The sequence below is a fragment of the Plectropomus leopardus genome, chromosome 3 (assembly GCF_026936395.1).
Source record: "Plectropomus leopardus strain MGB_pleo_1.0 chromosome 3, ASM2693639v1, whole genome shotgun sequence".
NCBI lineage: Eukaryota > Metazoa > Chordata > Actinopteri > Perciformes > Serranidae > Plectropomus > Plectropomus leopardus.
The window spans coordinates 15,985,330-16,004,217 of record NC_142178.1 but is presented as its reverse complement, the minus strand read 5'-3'; the positions used below and the strand labels follow the sequence as shown (position 1 = coordinate 16,004,217).

Below are 18,888 nucleotides of genomic sequence, written 5' to 3'. Positions count from 1 at the left end.
CTTTTATCTGACCCTCACAAATCTATGATGTGGTTATGGGCTAGCAGTCGCTATTTGACAGCGGGGGATAGAAAATCATAAGAGCAATCCTACACTTCCAAAGATTCCACTCCAAAAATGTTCTTATGTATAGACACATTAATAGCAACAGAACGCACTAAAAGTATAAAAGGAAATGTATTCATTATGATGAGCAGTCCCTGTCAGTGTTATCTTATTAATGATTACTGCTGCATTGAGATGTAAGCTGCACTTTAATATTGCTGGTTAACTAGGAGCTAATTTTAACCACTTCATATGCTGTGGATTCGTCTATAACAGTGCATCACATTTTTTTAAATTATGTCTTTTATTTAAAATCTGAAAAATTAGGAGTAACTATAGTTGTTAAGTAAATGCAGCGGAGTAAAAAATGGGCTTCAATTATCCCTACGAAATGTAGTGGCATTTAACATAAATACTCAAGTACAAGTGTCTTGTCTGAAAGTTGTATTTGTAAGTGCAGTAACTGAATAAATGTACCCCTTTGCAACATTGCTATTTGACTTTGACATCATTTTCTGCCATCTGTCCTATTCATTACTGAGTCAATAGGCTACTTAGGAAAAAGTAATGATATTATGTCAAATTGTCTGAGTGCAACAATGTATGTGCACAGCTCCACAAACACCACACTATGTTCTTTAATAAGAAGTTCATGAGTAAAGTCCATCCTCGAGTATCTTAAAAAAGACTTTTATGAAATATTAAACAGCTTACTTTTAATGCTCGTATTTGATCAAGTCTCACACTGCACAGAGACAGACAGAGGTGATAAAATCATCCAGAGACAATCTGTAAGTATCGCAACAACTCCTTGGACACAATGACAGCACCAATGGTGGTTTTATTGGGATATTTTCTGATTCACAGCTATGAACGCTACATTCAAATGACTCATTCGGGTAATTAATTCACTCTGAGCAACAGTCACTACACCAAGATGGACCAACTCAGAGTAAAAGTCACCTGATGAAATCATCAAGTCGTGATGCTCAACTCCAGGAACACAGTCATATGTCATCTATCACCTGAATAGCACCAAGAGTGTAGGTTTATAGGGCGCCACCCACATATGTTCCTTTATGTTCACCAAAGTTGCCAAACATGAGGACTTGAGTAAAAGAAAATGAAGATGAAAAACCCACATATGCACATACTGTTCTTTTATCGTTAGTTATTATTCATTAGCAAATAATACAGTAAACATAAATAAAATAAAATAAATAATAATACTAATAATAATAATAAATAAAGTGTGCGTGTGTGTGTGTGGGGGGGGGGGGCTCAGGCCCTGAATGTGCTAGGTCTGGCACTGGGTTAGGGAACCTCCACCAGAACATTTCTTGCATTCTGGTGAATTTTGTAAGAACAGCTTGTGCCTATTCTGCATCAATTTATGTCTATTAATGTTTTTTAAAAAAATGAAAGTCCTCTGAAACTACCTTGATCTCACCATGTAGTGAGATTATGAACTGACATGGCCCCAGTCCGCTGCGCCAACATGCTCAAACAGAGACCCTACGTCACCCCATCGTCAACACTTACGGATGCGCATGCGTGCTGTGACCGCAGGTGTACCGTGTATTTCAGGTGGCGATGGAGATGAGGAGGGCGCACATTGTGGGTCTGCATAATGCATTACCCAACTCTCCTCCAACCCCCTCCATCCCCACACATTCACTCTCACACACACACACGCGCACACACACACGCGCACACACACACACACACACACACACACTCTTGCGGTGGATTCCCTGTGCGGGCTGCCATGTGTAGCACAGATTCTTGTGCAAGGCCAACTGCCACTGGAGCTATTAGTTACATGTAGCATAGCTCATAACATTGTAGATTGCACATCTGTACTCTTAAAATGAGAATTGCTGACACAAAAAACCTAAGGAACTAAAATCGCCGGTCATTTCAGCATGCCGCTTACCTTGCCCATTGCTCATCTCTCGCCTTGTCCATTGAGCATCCTCGCCTCTCCAAGTCCCGATAATATCCCCTCCGCTGGGATCGGCTGAGCAGGGCAACCACGATTATCCCCTCCGCTCCTGTATCCGGCAAACGGGAGAGAGCAGCCGATCAGTGACTGTTTCCTTGAATGGGAACGTCAGCGTCTAAATCCCGGCCTACCCTGGATGATGCGAGCCGCTCGGGCGGGCAGTCGGTGGTGAAATCCGCATAGGACAAGGATAAGCCACAGCACACGGCTCACTCACTCCCTCTCTCACTCAGGCAGCGCCATCCACACACGCATACGGCACCGGCAGGCCACGCACGCGTAGCATACACAATCACAACGGCGAGCGTAAAAGAGAGGCAGGGACGGGGGAGCATCATGTGCAGAGTCGGCGGTACTGTTAAATCATCCGCTGATATGAGTGTGACCGTGTGAATAAAACAGAATGAATGTAAGTCCACATGTGCCAGAAGAAACAGAAAGTTTATTGATGTCACCACAAAAAAAGGAAGAAAAACAGAGATTTGTGTATCTTCAGTCAAGTGGGCTCCTGCGCCTGCCTCTCACGTGTTAATAGTGTGTGTGTGTGTCCTATTTCAGTATCCTCCTGAGTGTGAGTGTCCCCCTCATTAAGCTCATTCATCAGGTCACACAGGTTGTCCACCAGGTCTTCCATCAGAGCATAAACCTGCCAGATAGAAACATATAGATTAATGTATTTATGGGATGTATGTAGGTCTGTGGAAAACCTATAGAAAGGTACCTAAATGATTTAGTGTTGCACTGTCATAAGGTTTGGGGGCTCATATGAGACAGTTGGGTTTTTTTTTAAAGGAAGGGAGGGCAAAATTAAAGAAGGAGGGACTAATAAGCCTTAACTTTTCCTGTAATCATATGGTTAGAGTGCCACAAGATTAAACAGGATCCTAAATTTTACACATTGTTGCTGGATGGTGGCAGGTATACTTTGTTAATGCCCCAGGGGAAATATTTTCACTCTGTTGTCATTTACATGTTACATACACAGGCCAAAAATACACACTGGGTCATACTTTTATTTTCTACTAGAACATGTCTCCATGGTTTAATATTAAAAAATACACTTATTTTTTCTCATACTGTCTGCCTGAGTAAACCTCTATTCAACCATCCAACCAGCCTATCTCTTTAAGACTCCCTCCAAAAAAAGCTGTATCAGCTTGGACTGATCAGTGTTTCCAGGTCTTCCACATCTTGGTTCTCGACATCTTTGCACCATCATTGCATCCGAGAAATGACAGTAATGGCACTTTCTTTTACCTTTATATAGACCGAAACACAGTGGCGTCACGTTAACAACAAACATCACTTCCAGGCAGAAAACTGGCTACTGTTATGAATTGCGGAGGTATGTAAATTCAGCAAACTTGTTTAATCTGTTGTTATTTACACAATAGCTGATAAAGGCAGAGGAAGACCAGCAACTCTGCTGTTTGGTGGAGTAAAATGAGTGTTTTTATCAGTGGAGTGTGTCTTTGATATAACACTTCAAATCCCTGTTGATAAGAGCTGTCTTACAGCAAGGTTAAGTGGTAAAAATATTCTAAACATAGTGTTTACTTAAATTGTTTTTTTTAGCTAGACCTTTTTTAGGTGGCTTTCAATAAATTGCTATCTTAAAGTTTCTGTAAATAAACATTGTAATTCAGTCTATAGTTACTTGTGACATCACAACTTAACAGAAGCCCTGACAGCTCGTTTAAAGGCACAGTTTCTGAATCGGGCTGTGTGCATTTCTTTTTGGATTAAGCATTTTTTATATTTTCACAGTATTTATATAGCACCTGTATGTACTTAAAAATAAAAAAAGGAAATCAGATTTTTAAATATGGGACCTCAAGCTGTGACATAACTTTAATGACATTATCGGGGGTTACCTTCTCAAACTTTAGAAAACTCCTCAACAGCCAAAGTAGATATTAAATTGTACAAGTGTTGTCACAGGTTGAGTCACTGCCCCTTTAAAAGAAAAAAATTAAGATAATTTAAAGACTTGCCTTTCTGTGCAGGAGCCTTGTGAAAATGTCCATCAACTCCGGCTCTACACTTTGGTCGTCAGGAGGTTGCTGACTGATGCTGTCTAGAGAGGTATCAGTCAAGGAGGCAGATTCCTTCCCTTGCTTTTCCCTAGTGCGTTTCCCCACTTCCTCTCTTCTTTTCCCCCTCTTTTTGCTTTCCTGTACAAAGGACGGATAGATAAAAGACAGACATAAGTAACTGATGACTGATGAAGCATGCATGCATACTGAATTTCCACAGTGAGTTGGCTGCTAAGTGGTTGCATGCAGCGTAAATTGTAAAAAACTACCTCCCTCATATATCATGGTGTTCAATATGTTGGATGTCATGTACAGTTTGAGTTAATGTATAGCTGTGTGCACCACAGATGGCTTGGTATGGTCTGGGTGCTAATAATTCACACCCTGGCCACCCAGTTGGAGAGCAGGTGCACATTTTCACACAGTGTCCTGTTACCATGGTACCCTGTGAGTAATAGGCTGTACCTTACCTATGACTCAACCATCACACAGTGGAGAAAATCACTCGGCAAAATACACAAACATACAGACAAGACTGTGTCTCTATTCTATTTTAATATTGTCTTTTTTTCTGCTTTTCATGGCTGACAATGGAGACAGGAACCACAAGGAGAGAGGTGTAAGAGTTCCTGGGGCGGATTCATCCCCAGAACGTTGTTTATGTCACGACCAACTGAACCACTAGGACGCACCATCTCGTCTATATTCGAAAAAACAGTTAGCGTCCTCATTAAGGCTCTCAATCCCAGTGCAGAAAAGTTGCTGAAGTACAGATTTGTGAATAAGATGACACAAAGTGGCTGTGTATAATGAGGATGGGTGCAGGAAAACAACCATCTGCATTAAAATGAATTGGAACTAAATGAAATTTTTTGCTCGTTATCTCACCCGACCAGTCACACTACAAAAACATGAATGGTCCCCACCATATTCTATTGGTAAGCTACTATAATGACTTCTCTGGGGGACAAAACATTGAATAGACAGTAGTTTTCTACATTTAGTGGGAAGACTGAATGTGCAATGGCTGGTTAACCCCTATATATCACATGGTTAGCAAACCATGTGCACACATGCATACTTTGGTCACTTTTGGGGAGTTGAGATAGCTGATGACCTGACCTTCACCATCAACACCACATCAGTCATCAAAAAAGCACAGCAGCGGCTCCACCCCCTCCAGAGACTCAGAAAGACAGGTCTCCCCACTCCTCATCACACCACCTTCTACAGGGGCAGCACTGAACGCATAAAAGCATACTGACCCACAGCCTCACTTCCTGGTTAGGGAGCTGCAAGGCCTACGGACAACAGCAGCTAAAAAGGATAGTGAAGACAGCCAGTAGGATAATTGGTGCCAATTTCTCCTATCTCCCATCTACCAGCAGCGCTGTATTTCCAGAGCCACCTTCATCATTAAGGACCCTCACCACCCTTTCAATGCCATCCCTCCTGCCATCTGGGAAGAGGTTCAGGGGCATCTGCTGCAGATCCAGCACGATGCTGAACAGCTTCTTCCTACAGGCTGTAAGGATTGTTAACAGACTGTGTCCCCTCCTCACTCACACACACATGCTCACATCCAACAACCCCCCCCCCCCTTCCCCATCATTACAGAATCAGCTTGACGGCTAGTCACTTGTCAAGGTGAACCTTAAATGGCACTGAAACAGAGCACTTATGCACTTTTCTCAGCTTTGAACCTGCTGCTTACTTTTGTGTTGCTGTGTGTTTTATTGTTGGCCTTGGCTGCTCAATAGTGTGTCTGAAATGTCTGGGGTTTTTTTTTAGCAGCATTTCATTTCATTCTGTGTATGCAAATACTCAGTGAAATGAGAATAAAATTAATCTTGAATCTTAAACCCCCCAAACTACTTCGCAAGGGCACCATCACTGCATCCTGGGGTCACTGTTGGCAAAGACAACTGTGATTGGTTAAAAGAAATAAAAATAAGCCAGAGCCCCTTCATCAGAGAGATAATTGATGATTCCAGACCTTTCTCTAGCGCTGGCACAGCTCTGTGGGGATGCTTTATGAGAAGGCAGTCGGTAGTAACAAGAAAGCAAGAGTTGTCTTGTTGAGTGGCAGATGATTCAATGATGAACTGACAACTTGTCAAACGTAGTGAAGGTGACTCTTGGTTGGGTCAGCTGAAGTGTCTTGATTCTTCATTCATGTTCATAATGAAAACACTTTTGAATCTGCTGCCACTCAGTGGCAATTTTTTTTTAGCAGCCCGACAAAGTCAAAGACAAACACCCCCTCACCTCCACTGATTTTTCAGTTGCTGCTGACTTGGACTCCCTTCTGTTGTCATCTTTAAATCTAGACCTTGACCCATTCCTCTCCTCTTTATTAGCTGCTCCATCCTTTGCTTCACGCATCTCATCTTTGTTATCAGCAATATCTGCAACATAATAAAACAGCAGTAAGCGGTGTGGACCTTCACCATTGTGTCTGAGTCAAAGTCTGTTAGTCTCACCAGCATCAGGGATCACTGACTCCTCCTTTTTGTCGATCCATGTGTCTCTCTCTGGAAGTCCCAGCAGGTTTCTGAGCCTCATGGCTTCACCAGTCATCGTGTCCAGCAGTTTCCTCCACAGCTGCTGCCTGCAGGGGGCACCACGCACCACCATAACCTACAAGCTCTCCTCACTGTGAGTGTGCACGTGTGCAACATGGGTGTGTGTCTGACAGAGCCAAGAAGCTACAATAGAGATGCTACATGACTCGTGTGTGTTTAAGCCTCACCCTATAGCTGCTGCTGTTAGCTGGTGGTGATTCTGTTGAGATGGTTCAGAAAGCTGCAGAAGCAGAGAGTTGAGCTGGGTCAGACTGTTTTCCTGAGCCGACTCTTGCTCATTCAGACACAGCACAACCTAAAGGAGGGAAACAAGTGAATGAAAAAATATATGTATATTAATGTTTTTGATGCATCATCATGGTGTAAAAATGTACAAAAGGGTGTACAGTGCATTCAGATAGGACCTTGAGATTAAAATCTTGGACGAACCTGCTAAAATCATTGTCACATGTATTTTTTTGTATTAACAAACTATTATTATGCACTGTAACACCTCATAATGTCTACCTGGCGGAGTGTATCGACAGAGAGGTCCCAGGTGCATCCAGGGCAAACTTCTTGCCACAGTCTCTTTAGGTCTTCCACTGGCTGATGAAGGTACTGCAACTAAAAAATGTACAGCGCAATATTTCTCGTGAGAAGTGGGGCTAGGCTATATGGAGCAAATCAGTCATCAATATTAATAACGATGCAAAATATCTCTATCCATATTGTGACGATATTGTAGGGTTGACTATTTGTGCTTGCACAAAATATTTACACAATGAGATTTTTGATAAATAATCATCGCTAAAGTGGATATAATGAATAAGTGGGCAAAAATTATAACAACTAAATTACATTTTGTAATGAACAAAAGTACAGCGTTTCTCTCTAATGTAGCCTTTAAAACCAGGAAAAGACAACACAATATTATGACATCCAAAATCTAAGATGGTATTTAGTCTAATATCACAATATTGATATATTTCCCAGGTCTAGTGAGAAATATAAATATGGATCACAAAACTCCCATGAAGAGAAATTACTCTCACGCCACAGGATGATAATTGCCTCTGATAGTTATCCTCCTCTAACAACTATGATGAATGTCCTCATTTTAAATCACTGCTTGAGGAAAGAGAGAAAATCCGTTCCACTCTTTATGATAAGTCAGAGAACGCTGTAATTATCCTAATATTTGGTGATGACAGATGTGACTTTGATAGGAAAAATAATTTATCCCAAGTAATTTTAAGTAATTTTCCAATTTTGTTTATAATCAAGCTATTATAGCAAATGAGACCTTTAAGACAGTCATGTTCACTGGATCAATCTAATCACCCTCCAAATTAGCCCAGTTAAAACCAGCTCATATTACATTACCATGGCAACATAGCCTCTTTTGTAAAGTGTAAAGGCAAGAGTGACTAGTTAAAGATATCAGCACTTATGATCTATTATTAGTTAATGAGCTATCATGAATTATGATGCCATTATTGTAACAGTGTGGGACAAAATGAATGGGGACTAACATAAAATCCACGGTGGAAGGGGGCAGCCATAATAGACTGATCCCACCCGTGCCTATAGCCAGTGAAATGTCAAAAGGAACAACACAATGAATGGGCCCATTAACAGGTCATGTCACAGTGAATGAGGTGGTGTGCCTCAGGCTGAACAAAAACACTCTGCAAAAAGAAAAATGTTTGATACATCAGTGATAGGTGAAATGTGGCCGCCCTGAATAATGATGAGCAGTGTGCCTCGAACTATTTATGAAACAAAAATGAGTTTTTTAGGGTCATTCTCTGTAGGAGGGTTTTTCAACAAAAAAACTCCTCAAAAAAAAAAAATACTCATGAGGTCCTTAAAGGACATTGCTTCCACTTGTAGGATTTACCTTGGGGTTTTTCCTTAAGAACTCTTCCTCTTCAGTGACATATAGTTCTGCAGGAGAGCTGGGTCTCTCTGGGGTGCGGATCCCTCGCAGTACCTCGTACACAATCGACTGACACATTTTTATCTTCACTATCTTATCCAGCTTTTTCTGCTTGCGCACACATAACAAAAACACAGACCGAAAAAATAACAACATATGGGTCTCCTTTAACGAAAACCTTGTTTCCATCTGGCCATGCATTTTTCTGTCTCACTGTCAGACACTGTTTAATTTTACTCCACCTCTATGAAAAGCCTCTGGTCTGCGGTTTTGTCCTGGTACAGGGCTACTCCCCTTAATGTGACCTGCATGGAAGCTCCTTGCAGCAGCACAGGGTGGGTGTTGAGCTGCCATAGCTCAGTTTTGATGCCTGGCTCCTCTGACTTAAATATGAACTCCACCTGCTGGGTTTCACCTGGACGGATCACACCTGGATGACAGGGAAAGCAAAGTGGAAAGCTGAAAGTTGTATTGATTAATGGATGAAAGATACAATATGATGGGCTGACACAAGAACAAACAGAGTATGACGTGGGTTTAGGGGTAGGCAGCAGGTGTTTGATTATGTTTGTGTTTACCAGAGGAGGAGTTGAAGTAGAAGTGCAGACTCTTTGTTCGCGATCGCAGGTTTGGAAAGCTGTGTGGCACAGGAAGCTGCTGCCAGCTGTAGAAAAACACTGTGCTGCCCTCATTGTGCAGCTCCAGGTGGGATGAGGCTCTTTCTCCAGTCAGGGCCTCAAAGATTATTGAGGCACTGATTCCTACTTCTCCCTGAGTTGGAGAGTGAGAGAATGTATTCAAATAATGTCCGAGTCTAAAATAATAGCCAAGACAAACAAATAAAGGCCGATTGCAAATAAAGGCCAATAAGAAATGTTGCTTTGGGGCACCCGGTGGCTCAGTTGGTAAAGCTGGTGCCCCATATATAGAGGCTGTGTCCTCGCCACAGCGGCCGTGGGTTCGAGTCTGGCCTTGGCCCTTTGCTGCATGTCATCCCCTCTCTCTCCCTCCCTTTCACGCTATGTCTGTCCTCTCAAATGAAGGCAATAAAAAGCACCAAAAAAATATATCTTAAAAAAGAAAAAGAAATGCTGCTTTGCTGTTGTATGCCATGGTGTGATACTCATACATACCAACCAACCTCCTTTGTAAAGACCGCTCTGTACCTGGTTAGCAGTAGAGTTTCCCGTCCAGTTAGCAAGTTGACCACAAAACCTCAAGGCAGGAATGAGCAGAGCATCTGACCGAACATCATCATACTGTGCCAGGGGATCACTGTGGAAGAAAACGAAACATCAGAACCACTAAGTCCATGAGTGCATCAGTCCAGTAACTGCTATGACAGACGAATTATATAAACTATAAACAGCACATTTAGCATCTATGTATTAATAATTTATAATATTCATCTGCATTTTTAAATGTGCAATATTTACGTACATTTAATTTTAATCTAGCTATTTTATTTTCAAAAGTTGCACAAGTCTATTTATGCTGCTATTACTCTTTTGTTTTTTACTGCTTTTATGTATTTGTTTAATTTTCAGCACACTGAGAGAAGCCTTGCATTTTTTTGTGTTACCTGATTATGACAGTAAAGATTATTTATTCATTACTGATTTAGAAAATCAGTTAGTCATCAGCTGCATCCTGCTTCCGGGTTGGATACCTCAAAGGACGCAGCCCACGAGCTGGAAACAAGGCTGAACCTTCTCCTCCTCCCTAAAGGAGCTAGTCCAGCCATTTCAATGCCATGATATATTCAAGCGTTTCTTTAGCAACTTGAAATTTGAAAGTGTAGAATCAGGAAGCTGCCCTCAAATGGGCAACAAACAGCGAAGAACAACGGTAAACGGTTACAAATTTAAAGACACGGGTTTGTTGTACATGTCGGGACAACTTTAATTCTTCAACATTGTGGGCAAGTCCAATATTAATGAAAAATAAATCCAGGCTGCTTATAAGAACAAATACTGTAATTTATGGCACGTTTCCATGATTTCCATGACACTCTGAATGACATAATTAACAGCAATTGAGCAAAAACCTGACAAATACAACCTGATCACAGGGCATTTCCCACCTTAATTCACCATGAAATTAATGGTTTGTGGATACACTAATTGTGTTGTTTTGTGCCTTTAAATATTTTATAGAGTAGCATTGTTGGCCTGATTTTAATATATTCAGTCAAGAAAAATTCTGACTTTGGTGTGGAAGTGCGACAAATATCTAATAAATCAGTTAAGCACAGCTTACTGGTTCTCCTTTTGCGTTTTCTTGTGCTCTGTCTCTTCCCTCTCCAGTAAGGGACCAGGACACACGGTGACATAACCGAATGGCTTGCCAGAGCCAATAACCTCCAGTCCATTGATGTCCTGTAACCACAGTAACACAGAGGGGTGTTTTTTGAGGAAGTGGTCAGCTTTGTATGTTCATTCAACATTTTGGTTCTTGACATTGGAAAGTTACACTTAAAGTCCTTTTTAGGATACACATGTCCTGTCTACGCGTGTCTAAACTAAGAATATGTTATAATTTTACGCTGCAGTTATGTTAAAACTTTATGTTTATTTTCAATTTCATGTTGTGACAATGCTGTGGTTAACGTGTGGTTAGGTTTTGGCACAAAAACCACTTGGTTAGGGTTAGGAAAACATAATGTTTTGGCTTAAAATACCCTGTTTGACCCCCACAAACAAGGCTGTAAATGTCACCGGTTTCTGACAGTGGCGAGCTGCTCGAAGCCTGCTTGGCGGCTGTCCCGCCAAGGTCTCACACCATCCACTCACCATCCTTTCCTCCTCCTGATGACAAACTCAGCTAATACCATCTGAACTACGTCACTTAAGAAACGTTGATAAGATTCGTATGAAATGTACAAAAAAACACTGCTGGTTTGCAGAAATGCACAATGCTAACATTTAATTCTGGCAACTGGATATAACCTTCAGTATAACAGGATGAGGTGTTGTGGAACACAATGAGCAGTTTTAAATTGCTAAATGAAAGCGTATCCATGAGCACATACACTGTCATTCAACCTCTTTCAACTCAACCACTTTAGTGAACTAATAACATTATTGTTATTCTTTTAACTCACCTCCACAAACAATATCACACATCCAAACACTGCCATGAACTTGGCTCCACCACTATATTATGTAACTGGCTGAGTAAAACAAACAAATGCAATCAATTAAACTCCCTCCTCTCCTCCTAAAGTCCAAACTTTTCACATTTTAAGTAACACACCCTCCTACTTACCTTCCTCTCTCCTCTTATCTCACATAATAACCCCTCCCTGTCCCTATCATTTTTCTCCCTTTACATATGTCACAAAGCCAAGTCAGCTGCCGACAGGATGATCTGATACTTTTTGTGTTTGTTAGGAGGTACTTCAGACGCCCAGTTATGTCAGTATCACATTAGCCACCAGCACGACGGAACACACTACAACCATTTTCTCTTATATCATGGGCACATTGTCAGGATGTGAGTGAAAGAGAGAGGTGGGGGAAGGGAGGAGGCTACTAAGTGCAAACAGAAATAAAAGAAATAAATGAATTTGAATACATTTTCCCATAATAAGCACCTGTTACTTTGGCGATAATGAGGTTGAATGGGAACTGGCTGTGCAAAGTGTTTATCCCAGAACCTCCTGCCCCCGCTGATGAAGTCATTGTCATGCAGAGAGAGGGGTAAGGCAAGTTTGGTCCCTTTTCTTGAGCTCTGTTACCCGACAGATATCAACAGTGCTCCTCTATGACTGGACACGCTCCAGATTTCATAACTGTACTTTGTGTGAACAGAAACAAACATGACTGTTTATGGAAGAGCCCCAGTGCCTCATTAATGTCATTATGCATGTGTGTACTGAATGTACATTTTACAGGTAATAAACTATATCATAACACATGTGCAAAACAATATGTGGAAGGTTTCTCTGTGTGTGTGTGTGTGTGTGTGTACATGTGTGCGTTTATGCCCATGCGCCTGCATTAATACGCACATTTTTGTGGCCGTGCATGTGCATGTGCTTGTCTGACTTGTCCATGTCCCTTTGTTTTGTTCCTTGTGCAGAAAACCCAGAACAGTGTGCCCCAAGGTGGATGATCACAGGCTGTTTGTGAAGAGACAGGCTGATCATGAGCAGCTTGCACCTCAAGCAGCTAAAGACAGAGTGTCCTCCGGGTGTGAGCAGCTTCAGTGGGCTGTGTGGTTGGACAACGAGTGGTCCAGTAATGAAGTTGCTTATGTTGTAACAGTAGATGCACGAACTAGATTTGTGCTGTGTGTATGAAATTCAGGTTCTTGATCCATTGTTAGTGAGAACAAAGAGAGTGTAAAAAAAAGTCTCATGTCTCAAAAGTCTCAAGTCTCTGGACTGTGGTGTCACAACTTTCAGGTTAGATCGCAGGTTTTTAAACTGTGAGGCGAACCTTCCCAGAGGGCCGTGTGAGAGTTGCAATGGAAGTGCAGAGGTAGGTGAAGGGACAGGTAATAAAAAAGTGAGATTAGCTGTTTGGACCACTGATTTGGCTTGCTCACCAATGTGGTCGGTTGGAGCTGAAGCAGTGGTGGTAATAGATCATCAATAATTGCACTTGCTCTCAGAGTCATAACTCAAATCTGAACCCACAGACATGGCACATATTTCTTTTTGGTTCAGTGTGTGTGACACTTTCAGAGGATACCAATATCACAGTATCAATGACCCACTAAAACAAAGAATTCATATATCTGTTGAGAAATCACTGAAGAGAAGACAAACATTGTTAACTCCAGAACTACGAAGTTTTCTTCAGTATCAATCAGAATCAGTATCAACAGTAATAAATTGACAGCTATCTGCACAGATATGGACACATCGCAAACAAGAACTGATAATAGATAATTCAGCATACTTTTAATGGTGCCATTTTTCCAAAATATAAATAAAAATAGATGTTTTTAAAAAATGAACACTTGTCTTAGTTTTGTGCCATAGGAGGCCCAAAGTGGTGAACTTTGAACACCCCTGGACTGGATTATTACCCCAGAAGATACATCAGAGTCAGTGATGCTGCACCAGCCACTCAACTTAAAAGTAATATCTAAAAAGCAGCATCCAGCTTTGACATGTTTTTATTTTTAATTAAGATCCTATAAAGAGATGACTGACTTGATAAAAATTCATATGAGATAAAAAATTAGCCTGATGAAATATGGATTTGGATTCATGGGATTACTAGTCTAACTCTAGTTACCTTAAACCTTAAAACTTCTCAGATTTTTCCAACTCATTATGAAATGTTTTGAGTTTCGAACAGCAAGAAGGAGGAAGCATGGGCCTACTGCAAAGGTAAAGTAAGACCAATTGCCTTTTCTGGAAGTGCTACTGAGCTAAAACAGCATTCAGTGATATAGTTTGTATGCTGGTGTTACCGGCTTTTTGATGTTCAAGTCGTGTAGAGCCTCTCTAAGCTCCTGGCACTGGTGCTGCAGGTATGCACTCTGGTCCCATGTCCGAGATGCTGGACGCACAGCCTTAGCACAAATTATTCCTAGAGGAGGAAAAAAATAACACAAAGAGAATAAAGTCACTCTCAGTTGAGAGTAGAGGCCCCTGATCGTTTGCTGTGAGCTTTTGTTGAGATGTTTTTGGGAATGCCCTAGATGCCAAGTAAAATTCCTCACCAAAGCGACAATTGGACAGCTTAACTGTCACTTCACAGTTCACGTAGAAATTTATTTAAATTTTTTTTTGTAATTTGGGAGACCACTGGGTTTCAGGAGAATGCACAATCAGACACAACAGTTTTGAGAACAAGGGGAAAATAGGGACACAGCGTAGGCGTCTGTGTGTACCTGATTCCTGGCGAATGCTGCTCGGTTGTCCTACATGTGTGACAGGCTCCCGTCTGCCCTGCTCAGTCTGAGTCAGAGTGGCTGTGATGCCACTTATTTCATCTCCATAACGCTGGGGGAGACTCCAAAACTCACTGCCCACACGGTAACCCTTACACACAGAAGTAAAGACGTCAATAAATTAAGAAGCTGCAGAGAACATTTTTTGTAGCAATATATCAAATATATGATTCTGACAAGATGACTAAAGACACAGAAGACAGACGCAAGAAAGTGTGTATCATACATATCCAGAGTGGATAAGTGGCATAACTTGGTTTAGAAAATCCTTCTGCTCCTGAGTTTCTCTGAAACGGTTATCTTGGTTCATCAGTAAGTGTTCAACCGGCCTTTCGAGCAAATCTTAAAGGAGTTGACAGAGCAGAAGATGATTAGATGAGATAAACAGACAGACATAAGATGTTAATGCAAACTTAGGAAATCGGCCATTTTTACAAAAGCAAATGTCTTGCTTTTTGATTTATTTAAAATGAGAAATCTCATTTGGGATTATGCACAGATACAAATTCTTAATTCATAAATTCAGGTTCAAGAATGCTCTCTTTAATTATACATTGCCTATTGCTGTACTGGTCTGTTGTTAATGCTAACAAAAATGCATTTAAGTGGTTTTATTTTGGCCTCTCTCACATCCATGCAGCTGCATACGAGATAGGCGTGCAATGATGCATCTTACGGTTTCAAGTTGCTGAACTCTCTGATCAGCTCACCAGATAAGAAGTCCTGCTGCCGTCTGCGCTGCGTCATATGCGTATGCCAATGCTGCAGAGCACTACTCTGGATGTTTCTGTGGCCATTCTCCACAGCCTCAGAGTGACGCCTCCATGGGGCCTCAGGTGGAGTACGTGTCTGGGACTTTGGTATTCGCTTCACCAACTAGATGGTAGTGGGAGGACAGAAGAAACCAGAGGTGATTTACACAGCACAGCAAATGTATTTCTATCACATTTGTCAGTTAACAGAATGTGAGATGCTTTTGGTTGTAAACTTTTAAAAGGTCCAGTGTGTAGGGTTTAAGGGGATCTATTGGCAGAAATGGAATGTGACATAAAAAGTATGGGGTTTTTTTTTGTGTATAACTACCTGAAAATAAAAATCCCTTTTTTCGTCACCTTAAAATAGGCTGCAGGTTTTTGTCTGCCATGTCGCCATTTTTCTACAGTATCCTAAACTAGACAAATCAAACACTGGCATCAGATAAAGCTACTTGCATTTTGTTGTTGGCCAACGTAGTCAGCAGGGCATCCGCATGAGCAAAACAGCATAAAAAAACACTGACTTTTAATATGTAACTGCATTACTCTGTGTTTATCTCAATTTAAATCAACCGGTCCGTTTGTTTTGTTGAGGAAGAGACCTCTGCGGATAATTCAGTTCATTGATAAAACCCCCTGAATAAACACTGAAGGAATCCTAACTGGGAGTTCACATTAAGCACATGGGAGAAGTTTCAACAAGTTTTAGTGTGTAATCCTCACCGCTAGATGCCACACACATGTCAACACAGTGCTCCTTCAAAGACTGTATGTAAAAAATAATTTTTCTTTGCACACATTGTTTTTGTCTGAGTGTACCTCTGTGTCCCCTTTGGCCTCCAGATAACTTCTGAAATCGTCTAAACTACCCAAGATGCTGTGTGGAAGAATCATCCCTTGGTTGTCAAATCGCAGTCCTCCCAGTCCTGAAAAAGAAATACAGGAATAGAAAAAGTCATAATTTTAGCCTTATGGATGCAGATTATGACTAGGGGAACAACTCTTTATAGCTACAAGAAATATTTTTGATTGGCTACAGTACAGTATTGTCCATTAGGACAAAGCAAGACAACTAGCCTGTGCAGTCCAAAGGTTCAGGATCAGGGTCCGGATTCACTGGACGAGCCACCGGCCCTCGAACAGCATCTTTAAGACCATCAACATGCTGTACTGTCTTACGCATACCAGCCATGGGCACTGGTTTTTGACGGCTCTTGGGTGGCTTTGGTATATGAATCTGTAATCATAATCACATACTCAGTTACATACACAGCTGCTTTTTACATACACAACCGCTTTAAAATTAAAGCAGCGTGATTTGTATTTCATGTGGAGGGACAAATTAGTTCTCCAACTAATGGTAAATACTATAAATAGGTGAAGTGGGTTTACTTTACTGAGGTCCTGTGGGTGAATGGTCAGCACCTGGATATCGCCGCCTTTAAGAGCAGAGCGCTTTGACTGGTCATCACCCAAGGAGTACATCTCCTCTGACTTTTTCAGCTTCTTGCTGTCTGGAGGAGAGGAAGGTATAAATGTGTTTACGTAATGCTATGTAATGTCAAACTGGGTGCTGCAATACTTAAAAGTCACTTTGTAATCTCCTAACACACCTCTTTTGATTCTTGTGTCTTATTAGTGACCCTCTAATTCTAAAATTTCAAAAAGTGAAAAGATGCTCTACATCAGTGTGCAAAGTACATCAGTGCTCATGTAGACACACACATGCAGAGACAAAAAGATTATCCTGGAACACTGACATGGTTATGCAATTCTGCTTATTTTTCTTTATCAAACAGCGCCTTATTACAGTTTCCATGGCCACAACAACAATGATTAATCCTTGACGTTTGTAAGGGTTTCATTCGTTCCTCAATGTTTCCTGTCATACACTTGGCTCAGTTTTTTCAGGTGATTGCTTTGCTGTACTGGAGTCAGCGGAAGCCCTTGGCCAGTAAGGAAAGAAACTGCTGCAGCGCTTTTCTTTGTCATTGCAAGTTAATCTATCAAAGCCAGTGGCACTGACCCATTTTCTGACAAAGATCTTGTCTATCTCTTCCTCACATTTAGGGCATCAGATCCACATAGACTAATTGCTTTTCACTGTAGCTTTATAAAAACTGTAGTGGAATGCAACAAAGTACATTTACCCAAGTCCTGTATACTTGAGCATTTTCATTTTATGTTATACTTCAACACGGTAAAAGTCGTGTAAATTGACACACTTTTGGTAGATTAGCAAGAAAATCACCTTAAACTTTATGTGTTACTTTTAAAACTCATTGTAGATCTCTACTTTATTTCTTTGAAGAAAATATGTTGCCAGATAAAACACTTCAGAAACACTGGACCCTCAAACACATCAAGAGCTTTGCTCCCATGACATGTTCAGGTAAAATGGGACAGTGATGTTTGTTTGTTTTTTTAATGGTAAAATCCAATGATGAGTTTAATCATTCATTCACGAAATTCTTTATGTAACCTCTGTCTTTAACTATTCTGCAATGCTTTCCCTGTTCTTTTGCTGCTTGTTTTCTTGTTGCCATACTATCTACAAAGGACATGTGTGTGTGCTTGCATGTGTCACAGTGATGGCTAATTCTGGAGTACTGTGGCTGACATGGACCCACAGCATAATTTAAATAATCTTTCAGTGACAAAAATACTAAAATTGTCTGTAATATTACAAGGTGGCAGACAGTCGCACAAGTCATGATTTTATGGCACCTGGTAGCCTACTTCTTTGAATTCCCATTTTAACTTTTTTATTTATTTTGTCCCATTTCACCTTAATGCATTCTTAACTCAAAAGCCCCTTTCCCATAAAAATTAAAGTATATTGTGAAAATACATTGATTAAAAGTCAAATAATGCAACATCCCATAGACATTTTATTTTAGCTGCAACTAACTAAAAAAAAATTAAAAAGTCAACATGCCACTTTTTTGCTTTTCTTTAAAATTCTTTGACCAGTGGATTTCTGATGTGCCCCTAAAAATGTTTGTTTATGAAAAACACATTTGTATGAACAATTTAATAACACGTTTGGTGATTGGCTGCTAATATTTAAAGAGCCCAAGCATTAAACCGTTGTTTTTCCGTTTTACATTATGTTTCAATAAGTGACTTTGCCCTGATCTGAGCGTATTTTGATGCTGTCCTACTTTACTTAAGTACATTTTTGAAGGCAGAACATTTAGCCTACTTGCCACAGAGTATGTCTACCCTGTTAAATGTTATACATACTCTTACTGAAGTAAAACGTCCGAGTATTTTTTTCAACACTGTATAAAAAGTTTGGAAGTTTCGTTGTCATCAATATGTTCCTTCAACAGGTGGAAAGATGACAGTGCTACAAACGCAGCTAGCCAACAATTAGCTGGAAAGGAGGGGAAGACACGGACAGAGGTGAAAGAGAGACACAGACGGCTGTAGCTGACCTGCCTGACCGCGACTTAGAGGTCTTAAGTCCCTCTTCGGTGACTCGCCGCGGCTCATTTTGTCCAAATACCGTACCTTGAAAGCAATAATAATGTAGCAATAATTAGCTAGCAGTGCTAGTGCTAACCAAGCTAGCGCTGCTCCTCAGGTATGTTTTTCCTTATGGTAACCACGACAACGACCACCTCGA

At 40.9% G+C, this 18,888-nt stretch overlaps 1 protein-coding gene across 1 annotated transcript in view; it reads right to left on the bottom strand.

Moving 5' to 3' along the window:
• The window catches only part of mycbpap (mycbp associated protein), a 22,175-nt gene extending 3,287 nt beyond the window's left edge, over positions 1-18,888 (bottom strand). The window contains exons 1-20 of the mRNA XM_042485553.2: positions 18,698-18,888; positions 16,650-16,771; positions 16,335-16,494; positions 16,077-16,183; positions 15,213-15,378; positions 14,729-14,844; positions 14,443-14,593; positions 14,020-14,138; positions 10,852-10,970; positions 9,759-9,867; positions 9,171-9,363; positions 8,835-9,022; positions 8,554-8,700; positions 7,179-7,277; positions 6,839-6,966; positions 6,570-6,697; positions 6,355-6,494; positions 4,045-4,224; positions 2,576-2,696; positions 1,982-2,099 (exon numbers count right to left, since the gene is read on the bottom strand). Of these exons, the coding sequence (XP_042341487.2) occupies positions 1,982-2,099; positions 2,576-2,696; positions 4,045-4,224; positions 6,355-6,494; positions 6,570-6,697; positions 6,839-6,966; positions 7,179-7,277; positions 8,554-8,700; positions 8,835-9,022; positions 9,171-9,363; positions 9,759-9,867; positions 10,852-10,970; positions 14,020-14,138; positions 14,443-14,593; positions 14,729-14,844; positions 15,213-15,378; positions 16,077-16,183; positions 16,335-16,494; positions 16,650-16,771; positions 18,698-18,755 (2,669 nt within the window). The 5' untranslated portion in view covers positions 18,756-18,888. The remainder of the gene's footprint in view (positions 1-1,981; positions 2,100-2,575; positions 2,697-4,044; positions 4,225-6,354; positions 6,495-6,569; positions 6,698-6,838; positions 6,967-7,178; positions 7,278-8,553; positions 8,701-8,834; positions 9,023-9,170; positions 9,364-9,758; positions 9,868-10,851; positions 10,971-14,019; positions 14,139-14,442; positions 14,594-14,728; positions 14,845-15,212; positions 15,379-16,076; positions 16,184-16,334; positions 16,495-16,649; positions 16,772-18,697) is intronic.